This window comes from Phragmites australis, chromosome 6 (assembly GCF_958298935.1).
Source record: "Phragmites australis chromosome 6, lpPhrAust1.1, whole genome shotgun sequence".
NCBI lineage: Eukaryota > Viridiplantae > Streptophyta > Magnoliopsida > Poales > Poaceae > Phragmites > Phragmites australis.
The window spans coordinates 44,121,210-44,145,069 of record NC_084926.1 but is presented as its reverse complement, the minus strand read 5'-3'; the positions used below and the strand labels follow the sequence as shown (position 1 = coordinate 44,145,069).

At 42.7% G+C, this 23,860-nt stretch overlaps 2 protein-coding genes and 2 long non-coding RNA genes across 4 annotated transcripts; 1 reads left to right on the top strand and 3 right to left on the bottom strand.

Moving 5' to 3' along the window:
• Positions 1-1,039: 1,039 nt before the first annotated feature.
• On the bottom strand, positions 1,040-4,781 carry LOC133922752 (ribose-phosphate pyrophosphokinase 1, chloroplastic). Its single transcript, XM_062368219.1, has 10 exons — positions 4,596-4,781; positions 4,053-4,223; positions 3,545-3,793; positions 3,131-3,274; positions 2,854-3,021; positions 2,443-2,512; positions 1,992-2,073; positions 1,722-1,881; positions 1,444-1,540; positions 1,040-1,256 (listed from the first exon to the last, which is right to left on the bottom strand). Exons 1-9 carry the CDS (start codon positions 4,695-4,697, stop codon positions 1,502-1,504), a joined length of 1,185 nt encoding a protein of 394 aa, XP_062224203.1. The 5' UTR covers positions 4,698-4,781; the 3' UTR covers positions 1,040-1,256; positions 1,444-1,501.
• Positions 4,782-13,280: 8,499 nt separating this feature from the next.
• On the top strand, positions 13,281-18,151 carry LOC133922751 (target of rapamycin complex subunit LST8-like). Its single transcript, XM_062368218.1, is given in 12 exon segments — positions 13,281-13,439; positions 14,837-14,958; positions 15,530-15,631; positions 15,706-15,818; positions 15,954-16,023; positions 16,843-16,920; positions 17,000-17,116; positions 17,201-17,295; positions 17,541-17,620; positions 17,711-17,770; positions 17,853-17,892; positions 17,894-18,151. Coding segments are annotated over 11 exon segments (945 nt in total). The 5' UTR covers positions 13,281-13,439; positions 14,837-14,850; the 3' UTR covers positions 17,976-18,151.
• Positions 18,152-18,744: 593 nt separating this feature from the next.
• LOC133920723 (uncharacterized) lies at positions 18,745-20,148 on the bottom strand. Its single transcript, XR_009910161.1, has 3 exons — positions 19,804-20,148; positions 19,613-19,695; positions 18,745-19,519 (listed from the first exon to the last, which is right to left on the bottom strand). It is a non-coding gene; the product is annotated as an uncharacterized LOC133920723 (long non-coding RNA).
• A 1,438-nt stretch (positions 20,149-21,586) lies between these two features.
• On the bottom strand, positions 21,587-22,880 carry LOC133920722 (uncharacterized). The gene is made up of 3 exons (XR_009910160.1): positions 22,798-22,880; positions 22,342-22,560; positions 21,587-21,741 (listed from the first exon to the last, which is right to left on the bottom strand). It is a non-coding gene; the product is annotated as an uncharacterized LOC133920722 (long non-coding RNA).
• Between the last annotated feature and the right edge of the window lie 980 nt (positions 22,881-23,860).

The window sequence follows — 23,860 nt, the reverse complement described above, 5'->3', positions numbered from 1 at the left end:
GTAGTTTCCTATATACCAAGAACATGAAGATGATGGTAGTTTGATGAAGCCATCTCATGAGTAGTTTCATGATACAGGAGGGGATCTTATGACCGTGTTGTCGTAGAGGCTACTCATAGAGCTGTTGTTCGATCTTGCTCGCCTACTTGTTGACCGTTGATTCTGATGTGTTGGTGGCTCGGTAGTACTCCGTATGCTGCAAGGAGGGGAACTGCCACTTACTTTGCTAGAGGTGCATATTGTAATATCTGCTGGATTTTTGGGGTGTTCCTCCTGTCAGGAGGGGAGGTGCATATCTATCTGAACTTGGGTTGTAAGAGGCAGCGACCGTCATCTTTGCTGCGCTTGTCAAAAAGAGTTTGCGCTCGTTGCATAGCCAAGAGTTGCCGTTTGGCGCGCTGTAGTCTCCAGCCCCCCTACCGCTTTCCAGCCAACGGAGCCCCCAAAACAATTTTTTACCATAAATGAGAGAGGAAGAAGAAAGGGAGAATAGGAAGAGGAGGAAAAGGTAGATAGAGGTGGACGAGTCGATCTGGCTCCTCTGCATTCGCCGTAGGTACTACCAGTGCATCCTGGTCATTCGTAAAACTAGTTCGGCTGGTGTAATCGACGACTGATACTAATACTTGCGCATGCCGAGCGTGTGATCTTGCAGGGCTGCGTCGCTCATCTTCGTAGCGCCGATCGAGTGAGTAGCCACCCCAAGTGTTTTGCCTGCGATTTGAGGTGCGACTCGTCCTGGGACGGCGGGTCGCCGAGGCCCAAGGCTCCTCACGACCGGAGCGCTCGTCGGCCGCAACAGCTGAGCCGCTGCGTCATTCAATTGGCTGTAACGACAGTTTAAGCTCCTTCTGCGTGTGTTGTCAGACTGTCAAAAATGCAGACCATTTTGGACACCAAACCACAAGGTCGTGGGAAAAAAATATATATAGCGATTTTGGGTGCAATACAAACAACCGTTTACTGTTGATGCAAGTGACACAAGGTGACGCTAGTGAGAAAAACACATCATAAAATCGAATACAGGAGTACAAACATATCAAGCTAAACACTCGGCATCTAGAAACTGGAAAAGAAATGGCACGTATGTACATACATTGAGGATAGCTGAAAAATAGTACTAATATCCAAACTTACATCTTATGTACTATCATTCAAAGGCATACTAGAAGTTCTGTGCTACCGGAATTCCGGATTACATAGAGCTGCTTATTAAACAAAAAAGAAGAAAAGGCTGCGACCTTCCAAAACAATTCCTGCATAAGAAAAGCAACTGTTCAACAATGGAGTATAAATCACCGACAGAAAATGTACATATGATGAATTGTAGGTCCACAACAGAATCAAACATGCCTAGTATACAGCTTGTAGAGAAACAACTGTTTGCTGAGGTATGTCAAGAACATATGTGGGCACTAGACATCACTGCAGTGCCAATCTCACCTAGGCATGATGTAGTGCGCCCCCAAGGAAGCGCGACAGGGGTAATACACCTTAAGCATTAGTCAATATCCAAGCTGGAGTATGGCTCATGACCAACCTGAATTCATTCAGCTATTTGAATTAAAAATTGCACCATTAAAAAAAAAGCAGCTGCTTCTGAGGAATAGTAGCATGAGGATTGTGAAATGAGCTGAGGAGCCAATTGGAAGCACCGAATCTGGTATACAAAATAGTAATGTCTAATTTTATGTTGTTGCTAGTTAGAACTTAAAACTTACTGAGCAATCGTCATGAACACGCCAGATTGTCTCGCCTAAAAGGTTAGCAACTGAAAGAATGGTCAACTGTGGAAAACTCTTCTCCTCCTTCAGAGGGATAGTGTTCGTGATGATTACTTCTTGAAACAAACCGCTTGATAACCTTTCGATGGCAGGTGGACTGAAAAGGTAATGTATAAATATACTTACAAAACAATCAGGTAGCTACAACATATTGCCACAGAAAAAAAAACAGAATGACTGAAAATAATTTCAAGAATTAGAGCCTACCTAAAAACAGCATGTGTACAACATGCATATACTTCTCGAGCTCCTTCCTGATGCAGTAGCTCAGCTCCTTTGGCAATAGTTCCTAATTTATTTTTGATAGTTTCATTAGGATAATGGTATCCGGAAGAAGTATCTCAGAGAGGCTAACTAGTTTAGCATGCAATGTGATGCTAGAATTTTCTTGAGTTGTCATGCACGAATGTGACACGATTCATCGGGCTTCTAAGTTTAAATCAGAAAACAATACTAGGTGAGTATTATTCAGTTCTACTTTTAATAGGCACTCTTATGGCATAACTAGTCCTTGACTAGTAACTGCATGGCGTTTAGCCTCAAGGCCCTCAGCCCTGCCGGATAGTTGAGAAAATATAGTCACGGCCTAACTGCCTCTTATGAGAAAAAAATGTCCATACTACAAATTTTGCTTATAAACCTATAAGGGAGAACTTACCTGCTGTGTCAATCATATCATCCATCATAACAGCCACTTTTCCTCTAACATCTCCAATAAGATTCATGACCTGTAATAAATGCACGTGATATGATGTACTTGCTCATTCAAACAGAACTGATATAAAAGCATGGCAATAAAACCAGCATGCACCATGTGTTAAGATAGACAGTCTTCAAATGCAGTATACAATTCATGCAGATTGAGTATGAAGCAACGTAATCAGAGTATTATGTGACAGAGTAGGGAAAAGCCCCAGTGAAGATTTTGTTCTGTACATCCTAGTCAGTTTTTTCATAATAGTACAGGAACTAAGGGAAAAACTAATATTTAAGTTAAAAACTTAAGATTTTCTTATATTTGCATCCATTCATCCTGCTACACTCTTTAAACAAAGAATACAGTACTTGCCTCAGCAACATTGTGTCCATGCCTTCTTTTATCGACAATTGCTAAAGGTGCATCGGACAGCTTTTTGGCAAAAGCACGTGCCCTGGCAACGCCTCCAACATCAGGAGATACAACCACCAAATCATTTGAACATATTGTCTTACTGGCGAGGTAATCAAGAATCACCGGCTTGACAGATCAAAGGGGCCAAATAGAAACAATTGTAAAAAGAATGAATATAATCACATGCAAATTTTAAAGACATTGATCAAATTAAGCAACATGCATCAGTATATACCTGACCATAAACATGATCTACTGGGATGTCAAAGTATCCCATGGCTTGACTGGAATGAAGGTCACAAATAAGGACACGGTTCGCACCAGCTTCTGTAATCATATTAGCTACAAGCTTTGCAGCTATAGATTCCCGGCCTTGAGACTGAGAAAACGGATAAGTGTTTCAGTTAGTTTTAACAATGGCAAGGTGATTGAAAATAAGCTGATTCTAAGCGCTGCAAAAATGCAAAACTCCCTAGCTATTAAAATAATAAGCGGTACAAGCATGTGACATGTGGTACGTTGCAGGTGCCTTTTCTTCAATAAAAAGAGAGAACAACTACTACCACTAGCTATTAAAATAATAAGCGGTACAAGCATTTGACACGTGATACGTTGTAGGTGCCTTTTCTTCAATAAAAAGCAATATTACCTTCCTGTCAGCCCTGGCATAACCAAAATAAGGGATAACTGCAGTAATATTCTTAGCAGATGCTCTCCTACAGGCATCAACCATGATCAGAAGTTCCATAAGATTTTCATTTGCAGGCGGACATGTTGGTTGCACAAGGAAAACATTACAGCCCCGTACACTTTCTTGTAACTGAACATATATTTCGCCGTCTGCAAACCTTTTTATATTAATCTTCCCAAGTTCTAAACCCAAGTAGCTTGCTATTTCCTGTTCATAAGACACCAGAAAGAAATCAGGCACGTAGAGAAAAATATTTGGTTAGAGTCTTAGATATGGGCATATTGATAAACAATCCTTCATTTCCATTTTCCTTTTTACTGGTCCACTTTTCAAAACTCAAAAGAAGTGAATGTACTGAACGCTCTTAGGTGGTTAGTACAGTTCAATTGGTTGTCTCTGTCAAATTCAAAGCAAGAGTACAAATAATGTATAAAGAGAGAATTTCTTCATGCTAGATTCAACTGACCTGCGAAAGGGAAGGATTGGCTGTGCCTGAGAAGATACGCAGCCTTGTGTCGTTCCTAATGTTTGCATCCCGGAAAACTTGTGTTACAGGAGTCAGCAGTGATCCATCAGACACTGAAATGCATGGCGGTGCTCCGTTGATTGCCCTCAGAGAATCAATCTTTTTACACCTCTGCACGCATGAAGATCATTTTTAGCTTAAGTAGGAAGAAGCGCATTCGCCCACGGTGCCGGTTCAACATTATTGATTAACATCAGCAACCTCCTTTATATGCAGGTGCAAGCATGATTCCAAGTTCCAAAATTGAAATTTTGAGTTATTAGCAAGCTTCGAAAACCTTGTCAAAAGTATAAACACGGAGATAATGCAATCAAGTGCGACTCCCGAGATGCGAACGCCAACTATCACCGTCACAAATCATGGATACGTCCAGATGGCTCAGATGACGAATTGATACTACGACCATAGTACGACAGCACGAGACAAATACGAACAGGGGAGAGGGCGAGCGGCGGAAGGGGTGGATGGGAAACAGGAGCTCACCACGACGGCGGGGGCCGAGCGCGACCGGCGGAGGAGGCCCAGGTTGCTGCCAGCGGCGGCGGCGGCGGCGGCTGCGGAGGCGGGGGAGTGGCAGAGCGTCATGGGGAAATCGAATGGGAAAGGCGGAGCCGCCGGTGGCTAGGGTTTAATGCGGTGGGTTGAATGGGCTTTATTATTAATTGCACAGGATTAGAGCGGTCATAGCCTGCAAAGCAAAGTCCAGCAGTTTTTGTTGTCGACTTTGGAGTTTTGGAAATAGAAATGTTCCAATAAAATAGGAAAAAAATAGAACATTAGAATTTTAAAAAGGCATATGAGACCACTGCTAGTGATTTACTATATCTGTTCTATTTTACTTATCGTTTAAGATATTGATACAGTCTTAATAAATATGTTTGATTATTATTTTTGATAACTATTTTTGATAAAGTTGATAAAAATTAGATGATATTAAAGTATTTTCTATGATAAATTTATTATTATTATTTATATAATAAATTCTAATAGTTTTGTGTATATTAATAATCAAATTTTTTAAATTTTAACTGTATGTATGTATTCTATGACGACATCTATTTCAGAATACAGGTAGTATAATGTCTTAAACATTTAAGATGTGTTTAGTTGAAGAGAACGATGGATGGATTAGAATTAGTCATATGTTTAGTTGAGTATATGAGGCAATTTAATTTTGTATTTGATTGAAAGAATAAAACGAATGGAATGAGAATAATTATCTAATTTTATATTTTAATTTTAAATAATAATAGGGCCGCTGGTCACCTCCGGGTGATGTGGGCGTCTTGGAAGACGACGAGGCATGTTGAGTCAAGTGGTATGTCTTGCAGAGAGTGGCATGGGTCGATCTCAAAAGAGATAGTGTGTGAGAGAGAGTGGCAGCGGTCCATGGTGGCCGCGACGAGAAGGGAGATGAGCAGAAGAAGGAAGGCACGGCTCTGTCCAGCAACGGCAGGTGAACACTGAACAGACTGTTAGCTGGTCAAATATTGCAGGATGCATTTTCACTCCTACTTGGATGGATCCCTCCTTCCAAATGGCTGCTTATATTAGTTTTTTCCCCCGGAAATTATATTAGCCTATTTGGTTGCAAAAGCAAAAGAAATCTTTCATTTTCAGATTTAACACAGGGAAATCCATAGCATTACATCAATCACGAAACTCCTGATGGATCAGATCACTGGCTCACTGTTGATAATCTGTAATGAATTGTTCATTAGCGGTTTATTATACTGAAATCCCGAACCTCGACGGTGCAGATCCAATGTCAATTTTTGCTCGCTATTTTGGGTTCAGTCAGGATGACCAGACTTAATTCATTGACATCTCTTCGACCCAACTCATTAACATCCTTATTAGTGAGTATGCTTTAGTCACTCTTTAACTAAAAAAATCAGGTCTATATTTTTCGTGAGGGTTCTTTTTTTAAGAGAGTACAACAAAGATATATAGTATCCACGTACTCTACAAGCACATATGCACATGCTTAGAGCATTTTCAATCAACTTCTTATATCTCTATATAAGGAGCCTCTAAAAAAATCACTTTATATTTCTTTACACGTTTCAACCGATTTCTAAATTTTACTATCTAAATTCTACTCATATATATTTTTATTAATATTCTATAACTAAAAAATATTTTTAAGTATTATATTTGCAACGGCTATATTTCCAACGGAAAAAAAACTCACTTTTTTATCATATAAGTTAGGGCTAGAAATAATTTTTAAAATTAGTCATCACATAAGAAGAATATTAGTGAATTTTTCATATTTTTAGAATTTATTTGAGGCTATAATTATTATTAAAATTTATAAAAGTGGATTTTTTTAAAGAATTTTAGTTTAAATTCTACATATGTATTAGGTGAATTTAATTAAATAGGTTATATATGGATTAGAAAATATATATATAAAGTTTTTAGAAATTTTAGACGGTTGAAGATCACTGTTTTAACTCCGCCTATGTTGTCTCGACATAGCCGATCCTAAGCCCGGGTAAAGGAGGAGGGTTATGATAGACTTGGCGAGCCAACATAAAACTCAGCCACTCTTATGGAGATGAAACCCGAAAGAAAATCGTTGGGGCGTAACCCTCTTAGCGATGCGCCACATTGGAACCCGGATGTGGTGTTAAATGAGCAAGGGCCGGGCCGTCACTCCCTTGGTGGCGCGCCGTATCTTGATCTGGATATGGTGATAAGTGGGCAAGGATCGGGTCGTCGCATCCTTAGTGGCGCGCTACATCGGCGCCCGGGTGTAGTGAAAAATGAACAAGGGTCTTCGCATTTGACTCGACGAGTGCGAAGGGTAAAGAAGCTAGCTGAGCCAAGTAGGATCCGCTTAGGTAGTTGGAACATAGGGTCCCTAACGGGTAAGCTACGGGAGTTAGTTGATACAGCGGTGAGGAGACGGGTTAATATCCTATGCGTCCAAGAAACCAAATGGAAAGGACAGAAGGCGAAGGAGGTGGAGGGTACCGGCTTCAAGCTATGGTACACGAGGACAACTACAAATAAAAATGGAGTAGGCATCTTGATCGACAAGAGCCTCAAGTATGGAGTGGTAGACGTCAAGAGGCAAGGGGACCGGATTATCCTGGTCAAGCTGGTCGTTGGGGACTTAGTTCTCAATGTTATCAGCGCGTATGCCCCTCAAGTAGGCCACAATGAAAGCACCAAGAGGGAGTTCTGGGAAGACCTGGAGGACATGGTTAGGAGTGTACCTATTGGCGAGAAGCTCTTCATAGGAGGAGACCTTAATGGCCACGTGGGTACATCTAACACAGGTTTCGAGGGGGTGCATGGGGGCTTTGGTTATGGAAGTAGGAATCAAGAAGGAGAGGATGTCTTAAGCTTTGCTCTAGCCTACGACATGATAGTGGCTAACACCCTCTTTAAAAAAAGGGAATCCCATCTAGTGACCTTTAGTAGTGGCCAACATTCTAGCCAGATCGATTTCGTCCTCTCGAGAAGAGAAGACAGGCGTGCTTGCCTAGATTGTAAGGTGATTGTCACGTCCCGAAATCCATAATTGTGTGTTTTAATCCTAAAACATGCAATTTCAGCTTCATGTTCCAGTTTGGGTCGCTGGAGCACTTCACTTTGAGTCAATGAGGTGGGAGAAGGAAAAACTAAGAGAAATAAAGGAGCTGGAAGCAAGTCTGGACTTTCCTCTAGGTAAATGGGGCCCACTTGGGTGGAAAATATCTCTCTATAAGTGGGCAACAGCTCTCTCTCCCCTCAAACTTGCCCATACGTACTCCTCACCCACTCCACCATATAAGGCTTTTTGAGGAAGCAAGTTGGAGTTGGCTGTCTCTCTCACTCTCTCTCTTAGGCTCCCTTTTTCCCCTTTGGATCCCTACCTCTGGGAGCAAGATCAAGGTACGTATGTGGTACTCACGAGACCACCAGCTCAAGGACTACTCGTCCATCCAATTCATTTTCAGTTTCCCCGAAGGAATTCGAGCTGGTTCTGAACTTGTTTGGTGTTCTTTGGGAGAAGCAAGGAAGCAGCAGTTTTTCCTCTCTTCTCCAAGCCATTTTCCGTCGTTTCCTCCTTCAACTGGCGGTCACCAACCTCAGCAAAGGACCTTGGGTGAGTCTGCTAGACTCCCATGGCATGTATGCTCATTTTTGGTTGGATAGATCTTGAATCTGGAACTAGGGTTGCAAAGTTCTTAAGGTTCTGCAGTCTGGGAACAAATGAGGATTTATGTGGATTTGAGTTAGGAATCATGTTGCTAGGCGGTTGAGCAAAGTCTAGACCCTGTACACCCTTCTAGACATTTTTACTTTTGATTTAGAGAGACTCCCAGGTTAGTTTAGCCCAGTTTTTCCCTTCGTAATGGCTGCTGTTCTGGAGCTACGCGAGGCTGATTTTACTGTAGCGCCGAGTACTGTTCACCCTAGCACCACGGGCACTGTTCACCCGAGCACGAGTACAGTCACCCCCGAGCACTCCCGAGCACCCGGGTACTGTTTACCCAACGACCCCCGGGTACTGTTCACCCGAGCACCCGAGCACCTCTGTACTGTTCACCCCGAGCACCCGAGCACGGTCGATCCCGAGCACCCCGGGTACTGTTCACCCGAGCACCCCCGGGTACTGTTCACCCGAGCACCCCCGGGTAATGTTCACCCCGGGTACCCCGTGAGTACTGTTCATCCCGGGCACCCCGAGCACGGTTTATCAGGCTTTCCTGATAGCTGATCGCTTGTAAAATTCGTAGTTAATTCGTATGAACTCCAAACTTTTTGAGACCATTTGGAAAATTCTGGTTTGGACAGTACGATCTTGGAATAACGTTGTCATGTATTGTGGAGCATATTTTTCTTACATGATCGCATTTCATACATGCTCATTACATTGCACGCGTTGCTCTCTGTAGTGAACGCCGATCCGTCGATCCCGGAGGCCGTGGGCGATCGTGAGGCGTCCCACCTTTCTGATTCAGGGCAGCAAGGCAAGCATCGTTCATATTGCACCGTGTCTACTTGAAAATTTAATATGTTATCTACGCTTATGTATACTTTGCATGTGTCGGGTACTGAGTTGGGTAGAACCTATGCCGATGCATTATCCCATTTCGGTCACGTGTCATGTGTTGTTCCTAGGAGCCTAGTGGTGTCGTCGCGGTCTAATTTTAGTTTGCTATGCTTAGTGGTACTTAGGCTTTCCGGTAGAAGTCGACGACGGCGTCCACCGTTGTCGCGAGCCTAGGACTTATTACCTGTTCACATTTGTGGTTGTGTTGATGATGAGTCGGTTTGGTGAGTGGTGAGTTGAGACGAGGTGTGGGCGGTGTTAGGGGTGTCATCTGCTCACGAGGAGTCCTCAGGCAGTTCGGGGAGGGAACCCGGACACCGTAGACCGCTTGCACCGGTTAAGCACCGATCGTCGGTGTAGTCGGCTTTAGCACATACCTTACTCACCACATGCTGATATAATGGTAGGCGAGCCGATTACCTTCGCAGACGTGGTCATGTGGGCCTCGTCATAGACGGTGTGAGTCCGGTTTGAGTCCGGGCTTTTAGCGGTATTAGTTTGCTCGGGGAGTAGTTCTAATACCGCCGTGCCGAGCTATGGTTGATCCACATGGTTGGGCCTGGTTGGGAAAGGTTGTCACGGGTACCCCCTTGTGCGCATCTTAGCGGGTGGCACAAGCCGTATGGTCCCTGTGTCGTGTGGGTCCAGGAGTATCCCCCTGCAGGGTGTATAATCAGTTCGAACTGCCGCGCTCTCGGTCATGAGCATCGCTATCGCTTATCTCCACCGAGCGACCATGTTTTGGTCGTAGAGTTTCGATGTGGGTTGTGGCATGGTTGGATTGGGGTGGCTTGGTCGGTATGTGGTTGGTGGTTTGGTGGGAATGGTTTGCTTTTATACACTTGTTGTTATATATCTGTTTTGATCAGTTGGTTGGCAGGGTTTGAGTCGGTGGTTGGTTAAGTCAGTTGCTTACACCTAGAGTCTAGGTTGCTTACCGCTTAATGAACTTAAACATGTCTTAGTCCTTGCTACAGCTTTAAATGCATGATCCTTGGAGTCGAGAATATATATACTCATACTGTGTAAGACTTGCTAGTACCTTCGTACTAAGGGTGCTGCCCTTAAGTTGCTTTCAGGTTCGCAGGTCGGCGAAGATGAGGCAGTGTTCGGCTACTTTGTGCCTGCCGATCAGGGTGGCGGGCAGGAGTAGCACCTTCTACTCCGAACTCCGGCGCTTTTGGTATGGAGCCTAAGGGCATACGGCTCCATACTCTTTTGTTGTATAGGCTTTTCTTCCGATGCATAGTAGTGTTGTTGTTCCTCTTTTGTTGTAAATTGTGGAAGCAGTTGCTTGTTTAACAATGGTAATCCAGTTTAATTATTTGCTCTCTATTAAACTGTGTTGTGATATTTGAGTCGGAAGGCATGTGTTCCGATCCTGGGCACAAAACACGTGCCGGGACTACCGGAATGGTATTCTGGTTAATTGTCGAGGTTGTGATTATGAATAATGATCCTCCTGATGATTAATTAGAATACTATTTGGACGGTTCCCCACAGTGATACCTGGAGAGAGTGTTGTCCCTCAACATAAGCTTTTGGTGGCTGATTTCCGCTTCCGGATACGTGTCCAGCGGGATAAGCGCGCTAAAGTCGCTAGAACGAAGTGGTGGAAGCTCAGGGGGGAAGCGGCTCAAGCTTTCAAAGGAGAGGGTAATTAAGGAGGGCTCTTGGGAGGAAGGAGGTGATGCAAACAATATGTGGATAAAGATGACGACTTGCATTCGGAAGGTGGCTTCCGAGGAGTTTGGGGTGACGAGGGGAAGTAGAAGCGAAGCGAAAGATACCTAGTGGTGGAACGAGGATGTCCAGAAGGCTATCAAGGAGAAGAAAGAATGTTTCAAACGCCTACACTTGGACAGGAGTGTTGACAACGTAGAGAAGTACAAGGTGGCGAAGAAGACCGCAAAGCGAGCAGTGAGTGAAGCAAGAGGTCGGGCGTATGAGGACCTCTACCAGCGGTTAAACACGAAGGAAGGGGAAAGGGACATCTATAAGATGGCCAAGATCCGTGAGAGGAAGACGAGGGATGTCAACCAAGTCAAATGCATCAAGGATGGGACAGATCGACTTCTGGTGAAGGAAGATGAGATTAAGAATAGATGGCGAGAGTACTTCGACCAGCTGTTTAATGGAGGAGGTGAGAGCTCTTCCATTGAGCTGGACGACTCCTTTGATGATGCCAATAGGCGTTTTGTACGAAGGATTCAGGAGTTTGAGGTCAAGGAGGCTTTAAAAAGGATGAAAGGAGGCAAGGTAATGGGCCCTGATGGTATCCCTATTGAGGTGTGGAGATGCCTTGGAGACATAGCAATTGTATGGCTAACTAAGCTTTTCAACCTCATTTTTTGGGCAAACAAGATGCCCGAAGAATGGAGGCGGAGTATATTAGTACCAATCTTCAAGAATAAGGGGGATATTCAAAGTTGTACTAATTACCGTGGGATTAAACTGATGAGCCATACGATGAAGCTGTGGGAGAGAGTCATTGAACACCGCTTACGAAGAATGACAAGCGTGACCAAAAATCAGTTTGGTTTCATACCTGGGAGGTCGACCATGGAAGCTATCTTCTTGGTACGACAACTTATGGAGAGATACTGGGAGCAAAAGAAGGATTTGCATATGGTGTTCATTGGCTTAGAAAAGGCCTATGATAAGATACCGCGGAATGTTATGTGGTGGGCCTTGGAGAAGCACAAAGTCCCAACAAAGTATATTACCCTTATCAAGGATATGTACGATAATATTGTGACAAGTGTTCGGACAAGCGATGGTGACACCAAAGATTTTCCAATTAGAATAGGACTGCACCAAAGGTCAGCTTTGAGCCCTTATCTTTTTGCTTTGGTAATGGATGAGGTCACAAGGGATATACAAGGTGATATCCCATGGTGTATACTCTTTGCAGATGATGTGGTGCTAGTCGACGATAGTCGGACGGGGGTAAATGAAAAGTTGGAGCTGTGGAGACAGACCTTGGAGTCGAAGGGTTTTAGGCTTAATAGAACTAAAACTGAGTACATGAGGTGCGATTTTAGTACTACTAGGTACGAGGAGGATGAGGTCTGCCTTGACGGGCAGGTGATACCTCAGAAGGATACATTTTGATATTTGGGGTCGATGCTGTAGAAGGATGATGAAATCGATGAAGATGTGAGCCATCGAATCAAAGCTGGATGGATGAAGTGGCGCCAAGCTTCCGGCGTCCTCTGCGACAAGAGAGTACCACAGAAGTTAAAAGGCAGGTTCTATAGGACGGCAATTAGACCTGCGATGTTGTATGGCGCAGAATGTTGGCCAACTAAAAGGCGACATGTCCAACGGTTGAGTGTAGCGGAGATGCGCATGCTGAGATGGATGTGTGACCACACAAGAAAGGATCGGGTTCGGAATGAGGACATACGTGATAGAGTTGGTGTAGCACCAATTGAAGAGAAGCTTGTCCAACATCGTTTGAGATGGTTTGGACATATACAACGCAGACCCTCAGAAGCGCCTGTACATAGTGGAAGAATAAAGTGTGCGGATAATGTCAAGAGAGGTCGAGGTAGACCAAACTTGATATGGGAGGAGTCTGTAAAGAAAGATTTGGAAGATTGGAATATCACCAAAGAACTAGCCATGGACAAGGGTGCGTGAAAGTTAGCTATCCACGTGACAGAGCCATGACTAGACTTGTAAGATCTTATGGGTTTCATCTCTAGCCTACCCCAACTTGTTTGGGACTAAAAGGCTTTGTTGTTGTTGTTGTTGTTGAAGATCACTGTTTTGATGTAGACTACAATCCATACTTACGTGACTACCTTCGAGTTGCTCTAAAAACATATTTAGTAGATACTCTAAAAATCCATCCCTTATAATATTATTACAATATCCACTAATACTATTATAACATCATCTATTTCTTTTATATCCAATAGCTACTTTATTTACTACTTTATACTATTACTCTACTCCTCTATTTAAACCCATATATATATATATATATTACAAACAGTAATACGGATCTATATTTCCATCAGCAAATTTACGTTCTCCTCGAGCTGGCCTAATCCCGACCGACGCTGGGGAAAAAGCCGAGCGAGCAAAACCAAATCAAATCAAACCGAGCTGTAGCTCTGTGGGCCGCGCGGTGCCTCCCGGCAGGTTACTGGGCTGGCCGGTTCTGGCAACAACGAACCGTACAGGCGCCCCCCCGCGTCGACTCCTCTGCTGCTGCTGCCGGGCGCATCCCCCCGCCGCCGCTGGCCTCCTCGACGGTCAAGCAGGTACCTCCTCCTCCACGTGCCCCTCCTCTCCCTTCTCCAGTTCTCCTTCACCGCGGCGGCGGCAAACCTAGATCCTCCGCCGGAGGCGTTCTTCCTCCACTCCGACCGCCTCCAGCTCGTCGTAGATTCACCCGCCGCGACGCCTCCCCGAGCAAACCGAGCCACTTGTCAGCATAGCCGCGACACGGTGAGCCTCGCGCGCCGCTTCCCGTCCTCCCTCCCCCGGTGTAAGCTCGCCGCCGCCGATACCTAGCGCCGCCGCGCTGACATGACCGCCGCCGACGCAGCTCCGGTCATCTCCGTCGGTCACCAGACAAGCGTTTTCAGCTTCCTTCAGCGCAATGGACCGAACAGAGAGAGGAAGAGGCAAAGGGATAGAAATCCATCCCCAGATCCCATCGACCCCCAAATCCTTCCGCTCCTCCAAAACATAGATCGGTAACCGAACCGCTTGCTTCGCAGAAGGGTCGCGCGGAAGGCGGGCAGCAGGCGGCAGGCGCACAGACGCAGGGGTGAGGGCACGGGCGGCAGCGCCTGGACGGACGCTGTCGATCTCGTCGACGACGTTGGGCGGGTAAGCGCTCTGCCTGGACGGACACCGGTGATCTCGGCGACGACGTTGAGTGGTGAAACTTCGCGGGTGGCAACGAGCTCAGGCGTCTGATTTCGATATCTTGCGCCTGAGCCTGACCTCGGTTGCCTGAGTCAGGCAGCACATCAGGGCACCGACCAAACACCACTCCTGTAATTCTCAGGGAGGACTCCGGTCAGGCAAATGCGGCTCAGGGTGGCAACCAAACTAGCCCTTCCTGCTCAACCCAGAGCTGCTTCGTGCTATCCAGGACTGCGGTTTTGAGCATCCTTGTGAAGTCGAGCTGCTCTTTCTTTTCTTTTCTTTTTCTACTGTTATGGGCATTAACAGCACTGCTGAATAACCACTGAATTGAGTGCAAGTTCTAACCATGGACAGTGGCAAACAGATTCGGTAGTTAGGCAGCGTTTAAGAAATATTTGTCGTATGCTAAACTTGTATGGTATGCGGTGGTTTGGTTCCAAAAAATATATTGGAGCCATGGGGAGTATCAAGATATCAATAAATTAGCACTTCCTCTGCTGTGATGTTATGAGGTCCAGTTCTTGTGCATTAGGGTTAAGGAGTTGTAGAAGTGACCCAACTCCTATTTGTGATGTACTCTTGTTATGCCTTGTTTTATTTGCTAAAGGGTTGGGGGAGTGTAACCTCAAACTGCCGCTCAAATCTCTTGAAGCTTTTAAAATCAGCAGGCTACATACATCGCAGTGGCTTAAAAGTATTCATGTGTAATTTGATCAAAATCATGCCATCTTTTGTTTGTTTCTTTGTTTTCATTTGAGAGCATGTGTTGATGTATGTGCAGGCTAATGCTTCAAGATGGCTCAACCTTCTGTCATTCTAGCAACTGCAAGTTATGATCACACAATCAGATTTTGGGAAGCCAAGAGCGGTCGCTGCTATCGCACTATTCAATATCCAGACTCTGTAAGTACTGTCTTTGGGTGGGTTCTTAGTACTCCTTTCGTTTGGCTTGCAAATTTGATTTCATGGTCATGCCTTACCTTTAAATAGTTTGTCTTCACTAATAGAAATATATAAGTAAGATGATGTCATCCATTGATTTATTGTCGTTTACTGGCGGGAAACACAGCAATATTAGAGACTTAGTCAAAGCATGTTTCCTTTATTTTTCTTCGTTTGTTTTGATAATTGCAGTCAGTGTTACGTAGGTGTGTGTATCTAATAAGATTTTTGGCTTAATATGATCGCTGTTCGTTCATTTTTCTTATAATACCAAGTAATGAAGCAGATTAGTTCCTTTATTTGTTTTCAAGGTAACTTGGTTATACTATTCCATACTTAATTTTTGGATGTTTAAAATTGAGCGTCTTCTCTTCATGGATGTGCTATGCAACAAAATATCATATGTGGCTAATAATAAATTATGGATCAGAGCATGGGCTATTGGTAATTCACCATTAAGATTAAAGCTATCTGGTTTAGCAATAACTTACTTCTTACGTACCTTATATCTGTTGTAACATATCTTCTGCAGCAAGTTAATCGCCTTGAGATAACCCCGGACAAGCGATTCTTAGCTGCTGCTGGCAATCCTCATATCCGCCTTTTTGATGTTAACTCAAATAGCCCGCAACCGGTACGCATGCATGTTTACGACAGCAATCAGTATGTGCTATCATGCTCCTTATTTAATGAGAATATGCCTAACAGGTAATTAGCTATGATTCACATACTAGTAATGTGATGGCTGTGGGGTTCCATTGTGATGGTAACTGGATGTACTCAGGTTCTGAGGATGGTACTGTTAGAATCTGGGATTTACGGTGAGCTTTTAAAATCTAATATCTTGTCTATTGTTTCTTGACTACTTGACCTGCAGTTCTAGTGAAAACTTGAACAACTACTCTTAACCAGGGGAGAATCCTGTGCTGACCCATCTTGTGCATGTTTGGTTTCAGGACTGCCACTTGTCAGAGAGAATATGAAAGTCGTGCAGCTGTCAACACAGTAGTCCTACACCCAAATCAGGTTAGAATTTTGGTGTGTGTGGTGTTAAGTGTTAACTGATTGCAAATTTCATCATCCAAGTACCAAAAAAAAAAAAGAAAACTCAACCAACCTAGGAGGAACTAGGTGGCATTGTAAATAAGAAAAATAGGCACCCAAATTCGAGTAGAAGAAGACTCGAACCTGGGTGGTCTAGGCATACATCCACACCCTCAACCAACCGAGCTAGGTTCAGTTCCTATCATCCAAGTACAACATTGCTTAAATTACGTTTGGGTGTAAACTTGTTGGTTAGCTAGGACTTTTTTGGGCTACTTCCATGCTGTTTTAGGAGATTGTTTGGCATCCTTGTGTACATTCACTTATTCAGAGCTTTCAACATTGCTGTGGTACCCATGTTGAAATCAACTAGGGAGAGTGAACTGGACTTTTATATGGCAAAGCCTTCATCACAAGCTGCAGAGATGGCTTTCCATTTATGTGTTCAGTCTGCAATATTTTCCCATTGGTGATATAGTTTGATTAAGCACATTAATGATATAGCATCTATAACAACAAAATCCTACTAGAATTAGTAAATATTCCCCTGAAGAACTAGATTCCACAGCGCAACACAACACTGCAACCTCAAACTAGCCCAAAGTGCTTTTTAAAAAGCCACTACAATGCCAAATTGTGCCAAAGTCTCTCACTCTTGTTTTTTGAAATTTCTTGTTGAACATTTTAGTATTTCCATCCTGGGTGGGTGACTTAAGATAACTCTCGTTTTGCCAATTTGATGTTGTTACTTCTGTTTGTTTCATTCTGCCAAATTTAGTAATATTCATGTTTAATCTTCAGAAAGAGCTAATATCTGGTGATCAGAATGGGAACATACGCGTGTGGGATTTGGCTGCTAACTCATGCAGTTGTGAATTGGTGAGTCGCATTCCAGTTTAATGGTACTACTGTGGAAAGCGATGCGCGAACACAATTGATGTTTTTGTTCCTCTTCCAGGTACCAGAGGTTGATACTGCTGTAAGATCTCTAACAGTCATGTGGGACGGGAGTATGGTGGTTGCTGCGAATAACCGTGGGACATGCTATGTTTGGCGCCTGCTTAAGGGTACCCAGGTCAGTTGGTCCTACGGACATACTTGTTCTTAAATATAGACTCGTGATTTCTGGACTTTCAATTTGATGGAATCTCCTATGTAGACAATTACCTGCTTTGAACCTCTCCACAAATTGCAAGCTCATGATGAGTACATTCTGAAATGCTTGCTTTCACCAGAATTTTGCGACCCTAACAGGTAATATAATGTTCTGAAGGACTAGTTTCATGTTTCTTCCAATCTATTCTTGTTTTGAGTGCTGGCTCCCTATATGTTCATTTGCCAAAATGGGGTGAATGTGGAAGTCCCAGTAACATTCCACTTGTAAAGCACTGATTGCATGCATACAGCTGAAGTATTTCATCCCAGTATTCTAACTCTGTTTCACTTTCTCAGTTGCTCCTTTTTTGGATTTCATGCAACATACTTGAAATTGTTTGTAGGTATCTTGCCACAGCATCATCTGACCACACTGTAAAGATTTGGAATGTTGATGGCTTCAAGTTGGAAAGAACTTTAGTGGGTAATGTTCCGAATTTTCTTTGTTCCAACTGAAAGTTGTGTCGAATTTCTTAATGCGATCTTGAAATTTTGTGGGCAATCAACTTCTCAGGCCATCAACGCTGGGTTTGGGACTGTGTGTTCTCAGTAGATGGCGCTTACCTGATAACCGGTACAAACTACAGCTTCTGTCGCCCTGTCTCCCCTACAATTCATCAGTTACAGTTTACCAGATGAATTGCTCCCTCTTGCAGCTTCTTCTGATACCACCGCGAGATTATGGACAATGTCGACTGGACATCAGGGTGTACCAGGGACACCACAAGGCAACCGTATGCTGTGCTCTCCATGATGGAGCCGAGTCAGCGCCCTCATAAGTCATAAGCATGTAGTGACTCTGCGTTCTGTACAAATGATTTGCTCTCGATGATGCTGTGCTTTCGACGGCATAATTTTCCAGCACTCCGTTGGGGTTCTGTACAAATGATTTGCATGCTATTGTAGCTGGATTGTTGAGAACAAGTGGTTAACGTTCAATTGTTGAAATGCTGAATTGTGCTGTATATGCAGCCTGCCTTTGGGGTCATGTATAAATAACTAGTGATTTGCGTGCGGCCCGGCGCGGGTGAAAATATTTTGGTTGGTAATATGTTAGTTTGGTGTTTAGTATGTGTTTTGTCTCTGATGTGATGTTTGGCAATACATGAAAGTCTGTAGTATTAAGCTGTGCTGGTTATATCGGTTGGATGTTACATATAATAACTCATACATGAAGCATAATATAAAACATGTATGGCGCAGCAAAATGAAATAGGTCTAAGCACCATAGGAGAAAACCACACATCAGAAGTATCTCAGATGCTGTCAGTACAATATGAAAGGAGTGGTGCAAGCACTATAAACTGTTTTTCTGCAACGACAAATTTTTTGGAATACCAGTCAACAGCTTATGGGACACAGGCAATGTAGCAAGTAATCAACTTAAAAGGTAGAACAGAAAAGGTTCATATCTGTTATGTAATTGTTATCTGTCACATTTCTTTCCTAAGCTAGGAAAAAAACATATGTCTGCGCGCGGGCGAATCCCACAGTGACGCCTGGACCGCACTACCAACTGGCCTGGGGCACGCCGCACGGCAACAGAGCCAGGCGATCCGAATCGGATGACCAAGAAGAATTTCACTAACATGAACGCCGTGGCTGGCCTTGGAGCCTCCCGGCTTTCATAGTAGTAAAAGTTGGAGGTGTCTTAAACACTGGAAGATGTATTTTCCCTCCTTTGCAACACAGATTATAAACGATTTTTTTTTGTTGTGGAGCGAGTCTCTCGCTTAGCTCTTTCGTTTTCCCAGAATATATCATTGCAATATTGATATTTGTATTAGACCACACCGTAGTATGATCAATTTATATAATTATTTTTCAAGTACTGGATATACTCCGAAGAGTATTGTACCATGCCATGAGGTGTAGGTAACTGTTGTAAGCTTCGTTGGATGTTTGCACTTCGCCTCTTAACACGGTTACTTTTTGCTATCTCACTATCTGTGCAAACATTTTTTAAATCTATGACAGATTTTTTTTTATCTTGCTCATTTCTAAGAATGAAATGTTATAGGTAATGGGGGCGCAAAAAGTATTAGTATTATTCACGGGAAGAAAATATACTACATACTAAGATTTGGAGGTATATGGGAGCATTATGTATTTTAGTAAAACAATTCATGCAGTTGACTTTATTATACAACTATGGAAGATAAGGCGGGTGATAAGTTATGTATCTGGAGCTTTGATGTTACCATGGATCAATAAATCCTGAGGACCCTTTTATTAGATCGCACCTGTCTGATGACACAATAGCTTCGCAGTAATTAGCGGGGAAAAAAAAGAAAACAATAACCACACCATTAATACCGTAGGCCTGCAAACAAAGCAATCGATGGTCAGAAATATGTTTATATGGAAAGATCGGTTAATATTTTTTTCTCCTTTTTTGTATCGCTTTTCTACAGACCTTGGTGCAAAGGGCACTGCAGCTCTTATTCTTATCGCTGCACAGAGTGTATCAGACTGGGCCAATAACGCAGTCTAGTACAACTGCCAATTCATACAGGAGCAAAAAAAAAAAAGATTATCATAAGATGCTCAAGCGAGTAATGAAACTGAAGGACAATGTTGATTTGAAAGCATGAGGAACAACCGCACCTGTAAGTGATAAAGGGTAATGAGTCCCTCCTTTTGGAGGTCCAAACAGCGGAGCTGAGGAGGAGGCAACCACGGCCAAGCGAGTAATGAAACTGAAGGACAATGTTGATTTGAAGGCATGAGGAACAACCACACCTGTAAGTGATAAAGGGTAATGAGTCCCTCCTTTTGCTGATCCAAACAGTGGAGCAGAGGAGGAGGCAACCACGGCCAAAAGAAACTGATAATTAGAGCGGCGAACACATGCTGCAGATAGATCTTTGTTCAATAGTAATATTGAAAGCGTGCCTCCATCATCTTGTAAGTAGCCTGACAAAATGTTTCATAATCGATTAAAAAGTACGTTCATTGGAGAAAATATTGCTGCCATTATCTGATAGCAATTAACCAGGGAAAAAGCCTAACAAAATGAAACTTGTTCATGGCTAACTGCATGGCCTGAAATAATTTTTCTAGTCATTTCTTAAAGGATGAAGCATTCAATAAATACAGCAAAATATTGCACACTGGCATAAAAACGATCTCAATTATGGTTTGAAGGCTAAAGATATGAAAACTTTAGTAATTGCCCAGAGAGATTGCCTCTGTCAGAAATAATTAGGAAATGAGTCGGTTCATGAAAAAATGAAAACTTAGCAGCATATCATTCCAGGGTACATGTGCCTTATTACATAGATAGCAATAATTAAGTGCTTTCATATGGCAATGTGTTTCGGTATCAGCACAATTTGTTGATAACTATACCAAATCAGAAGCTTACAATGAGAAGGATGCAATGTGTTCTAATTCCAAAAATTTGAAACATACCATACTTCCCTGGAATCCACGATGAGTGCATGTAACCTACAAGAGTTTGAATTTTTCAAGTAAATGTTTGACAAGAACCAAATAAGATGTAAGAAAACATCATGGAATAGCTATATAAACAGCTGAAATGTTTGACAGGAAGCAAATACGATGTAAGAAAACATCATAGAATAGCTATATAAACAGCTGAATCATCCAAACTCACATAAATTTTAACGTCATTGTTTTCAGATCATGAATGGCATCTATGCTTGGAACAGAAAAATTGTAGGTGCTGCATGGAATTAGCTTCTATGAAAAATTCTCTAACTAATGCCATAAATTGGCTTGCCTAAAGGAATACCTCAATATGCCTGAGATGCAAAAAAAAAAAAAAAGAGGAGCATACCTTGTCAACTGAGTGCTTAAACCCAAATATAAGCCATGCGGGACGATGCATGGCTTCTGACCCCGATCAACTCCTACTCCCACCTGAAGCCCTGAAGCCCTGAAGCCCTTGAAAGTGGGAACAATCTGTGCACGAAAAGAAAAACCAGATGTTAAACATGAAGCAAAAGCAATTAAGAAAGCAAACAAACATGCTGATGGAGCCATACATGATTATATTATCAGCACCAATATAGGGCCACCACACAGCAGGCTCAAGCTTGTAACTTCAGAAATTTACAGTGAGAATATTTACTTTATGCCAAAAAAGGAAAATTGGTAAGGAAGCATGAAAATCGGAAGGGTTGTCTTATAAATCTGAATCATTTAGCAAGTGCACTGCATCAAAATGGTAGGCCATTAAGATGTTATTTGCATTAGAAACCACATTAGAACTTGAAGCTGTGAACATTACATAACAAACAAAGATGCAAGGACTGTAAAAAGGTTCAGATCAGATATATATCTCCAATATGGTTTTGGCAGGGGAAATTTTAGCAAAATTTTCTAACCGATGCCATAAATTAGCTAATTGAAGGAATACCTCAATATGCTTGCTCACTGTAGTACAGCTGCTTCTGAATATTGCTATTTGATCCCAGTCATTATCAAATAGCAACAATCAATCATCAGTAGAGATGTACTTTAGTCAGCTCGCTTCTATTGTGGAGCTCACAACTTTAGTCTCTTAGAAATCTCAAGAGCCTGCAAGTAAGGAGATGGTTAGGTGATGCTTACCAAGAGCACATCATGTTGCTATTTTTATACAGACAGAAGCACATCAAACTCAAAAGAATAATTGGTAATTGAAACTAATTTAGCATTATCAATAACTACATCAAGATAAGAAGTGCCATTCACAACCTGCAGGGCTCGCCATCTAGTCAACGTTATATATCAATTACTGCCTCGCAAAATAGCTTTCTAAATAATACTTCCAACTCTTTCTTGTGAATAGCAGGTGAAATGCTACAGAGCTCACCAGGTTTTTTTTTTAAATCACATGAAGCAGCAGAATCTTACAAAAGGTGATTAACTGATAAAGCCAAAGGATTGTCAAAGAACCAAGGCACCTTGCATGTCAGTTCTCTGACGGTGTCCTCTGCATGGATTAATTTGAGAAAGCATCTCGATGACTCGACTCAGTAGAATAAGAGAATTTTGCACAGTGGAATGGAAAATGCATTCAAATAGATAGAGCTAAAATATGAAAATAATTGATGAGATAAGAACATATAAATTGCAAAAACACCTGAGCAAGCAAGTAAAAGAGTATGCATCCACAAACGAAGGAACATAACCCACCTGCAGGACGCTCATCAGACCATCAAACAATGCCAGAATCACTTGAAACTCAACAACATCCTTGATGGTGCCAAGAATTCAAGTCGATTAATTGTTCGAAAGCCACCTTAATCACTCAGCAATGAAGAGAGTAAATAGGAGAATTGTTGGCAAATAGTTAGGTCTGCCAGTCAAATTTTGGGATACCATTGCCACAGACAACATATTCTACCTACACATCTGTGAGCGAAATAAAAGCCACCATTAGCTAATAGGGGCAAAACCAGACACCTATTAAAAATGTTAAAACACTCTAGTTAGGAGCACAGAACAGATTGCAGGCATCAGTTCTACACTGTTGAGCATTACAAAGATGAACTGTTAATGTGATAGATCACATTTCCTAGCAAAACATGAAAGCCAATGGAATGAATTATTTCAGATTCTGATATTGCATGATCAATGTTCAAAAGATACCTTGATCATAAGCCTCGAAATTAGTTTATGATGTCAAGTTGCATCTCCACCAAAAATCCCCACATATAAATAAGAAACAACCTAAATGGGAGGCAGGGAATTACATGAAAGCAACCCAATATAAATACTTATGGAACAGCTGCATCACTGCAAATTGGCATCAAACCTTAGAGAAGGCTATCAGATAATCTACTCCTCTGTGGTGTGAAAGTGCATCTAGGCCCTCTAAGTGGGTTTTGGCTTATTGATGACAAAATGATTAAAGAACTAACATGCTTTTCGAGTATTGAACAGGTATAAACATTAGTTGTGAAGGTAAATAACGTTTGACGCCCGCCGAAACAAATGAAGAATCAATGAAGGGTACAAGATAGGGTTTACATTCATTTTACTTTTGAAATTGAGTCTAGGATAGACATTTTTTTTAGATGGATGGATTTGAATTCTTGATTAGTGTCTCAATGCTCAAGAGATCCTTTAGAACCACCCAGTTGAGAGACATATTCACTCACGGACACGAAACTCTTTCTGAAAAATCTTCAGAGTCCAGAGTCTCCGGTGTTCACCGGATACTCCGGTACTCAGTGTTCAGCCGGAGTCTCCGAGATAGCCTCCGGTAGAGAGTCTCGGTTACAGTTTATTCTTTTTAAGAAAAAAAAGGGGACCGGAGTCTCCGGTGTTCACCGGATACTCCGGTAAAATGTTTAGTGTGCAGTCGGAGTCTCCGAGGTAGACTCCGGCAGAGGCTTTCGGTTAGCATTTAATCTTTTTGATAAAAGAAAATAAAGACCGGAGTTTTCGGTGTTCACCGGATACTCCGGTACCTGGAGATGCCGGAGGATTCGGCTAGTCTCCGGACTTAGTCTTTTTGGAAAATCTGTCAGGACCGGAGACTCCGGTGTTCACCGGAGACTCCGGTAATTAAACAGAACTGTAACGGCTAGTTCTGACATGTTCGTGACCGTTCTGACGCCGTTTTTGGAATTAGGACCGGAGACTCCGGTGTACACCGGATACTCCGGTAAGCTCTGACAAAAACAGTAACGGCTAGTCTGTGAGAGAG

Bases quoted from the DNA above. Each gene is read 5' to 3' on its own strand.
- LOC133922752 (XM_062368219.1), bottom strand. From the start codon at position 4,697: ATGACGCTCTGCCACTCCCCCGCCTCCGCAGCCGCCGCCGCCGCCGCC. The intron at 3,275-3,544 runs GTAATATTGCTT...CCGTTTTCTCAG, and splicing joins ATGCCAGGGCTGACAGGAAG to TCTCAAGGCCGGGAATCTAT. The intron at 2,513-2,853 runs GCAAGTACTGTA...CATTTATTACAG, and splicing joins ATGGACACAATGTTGCTGAG to GTCATGAATCTTATTGGAGA.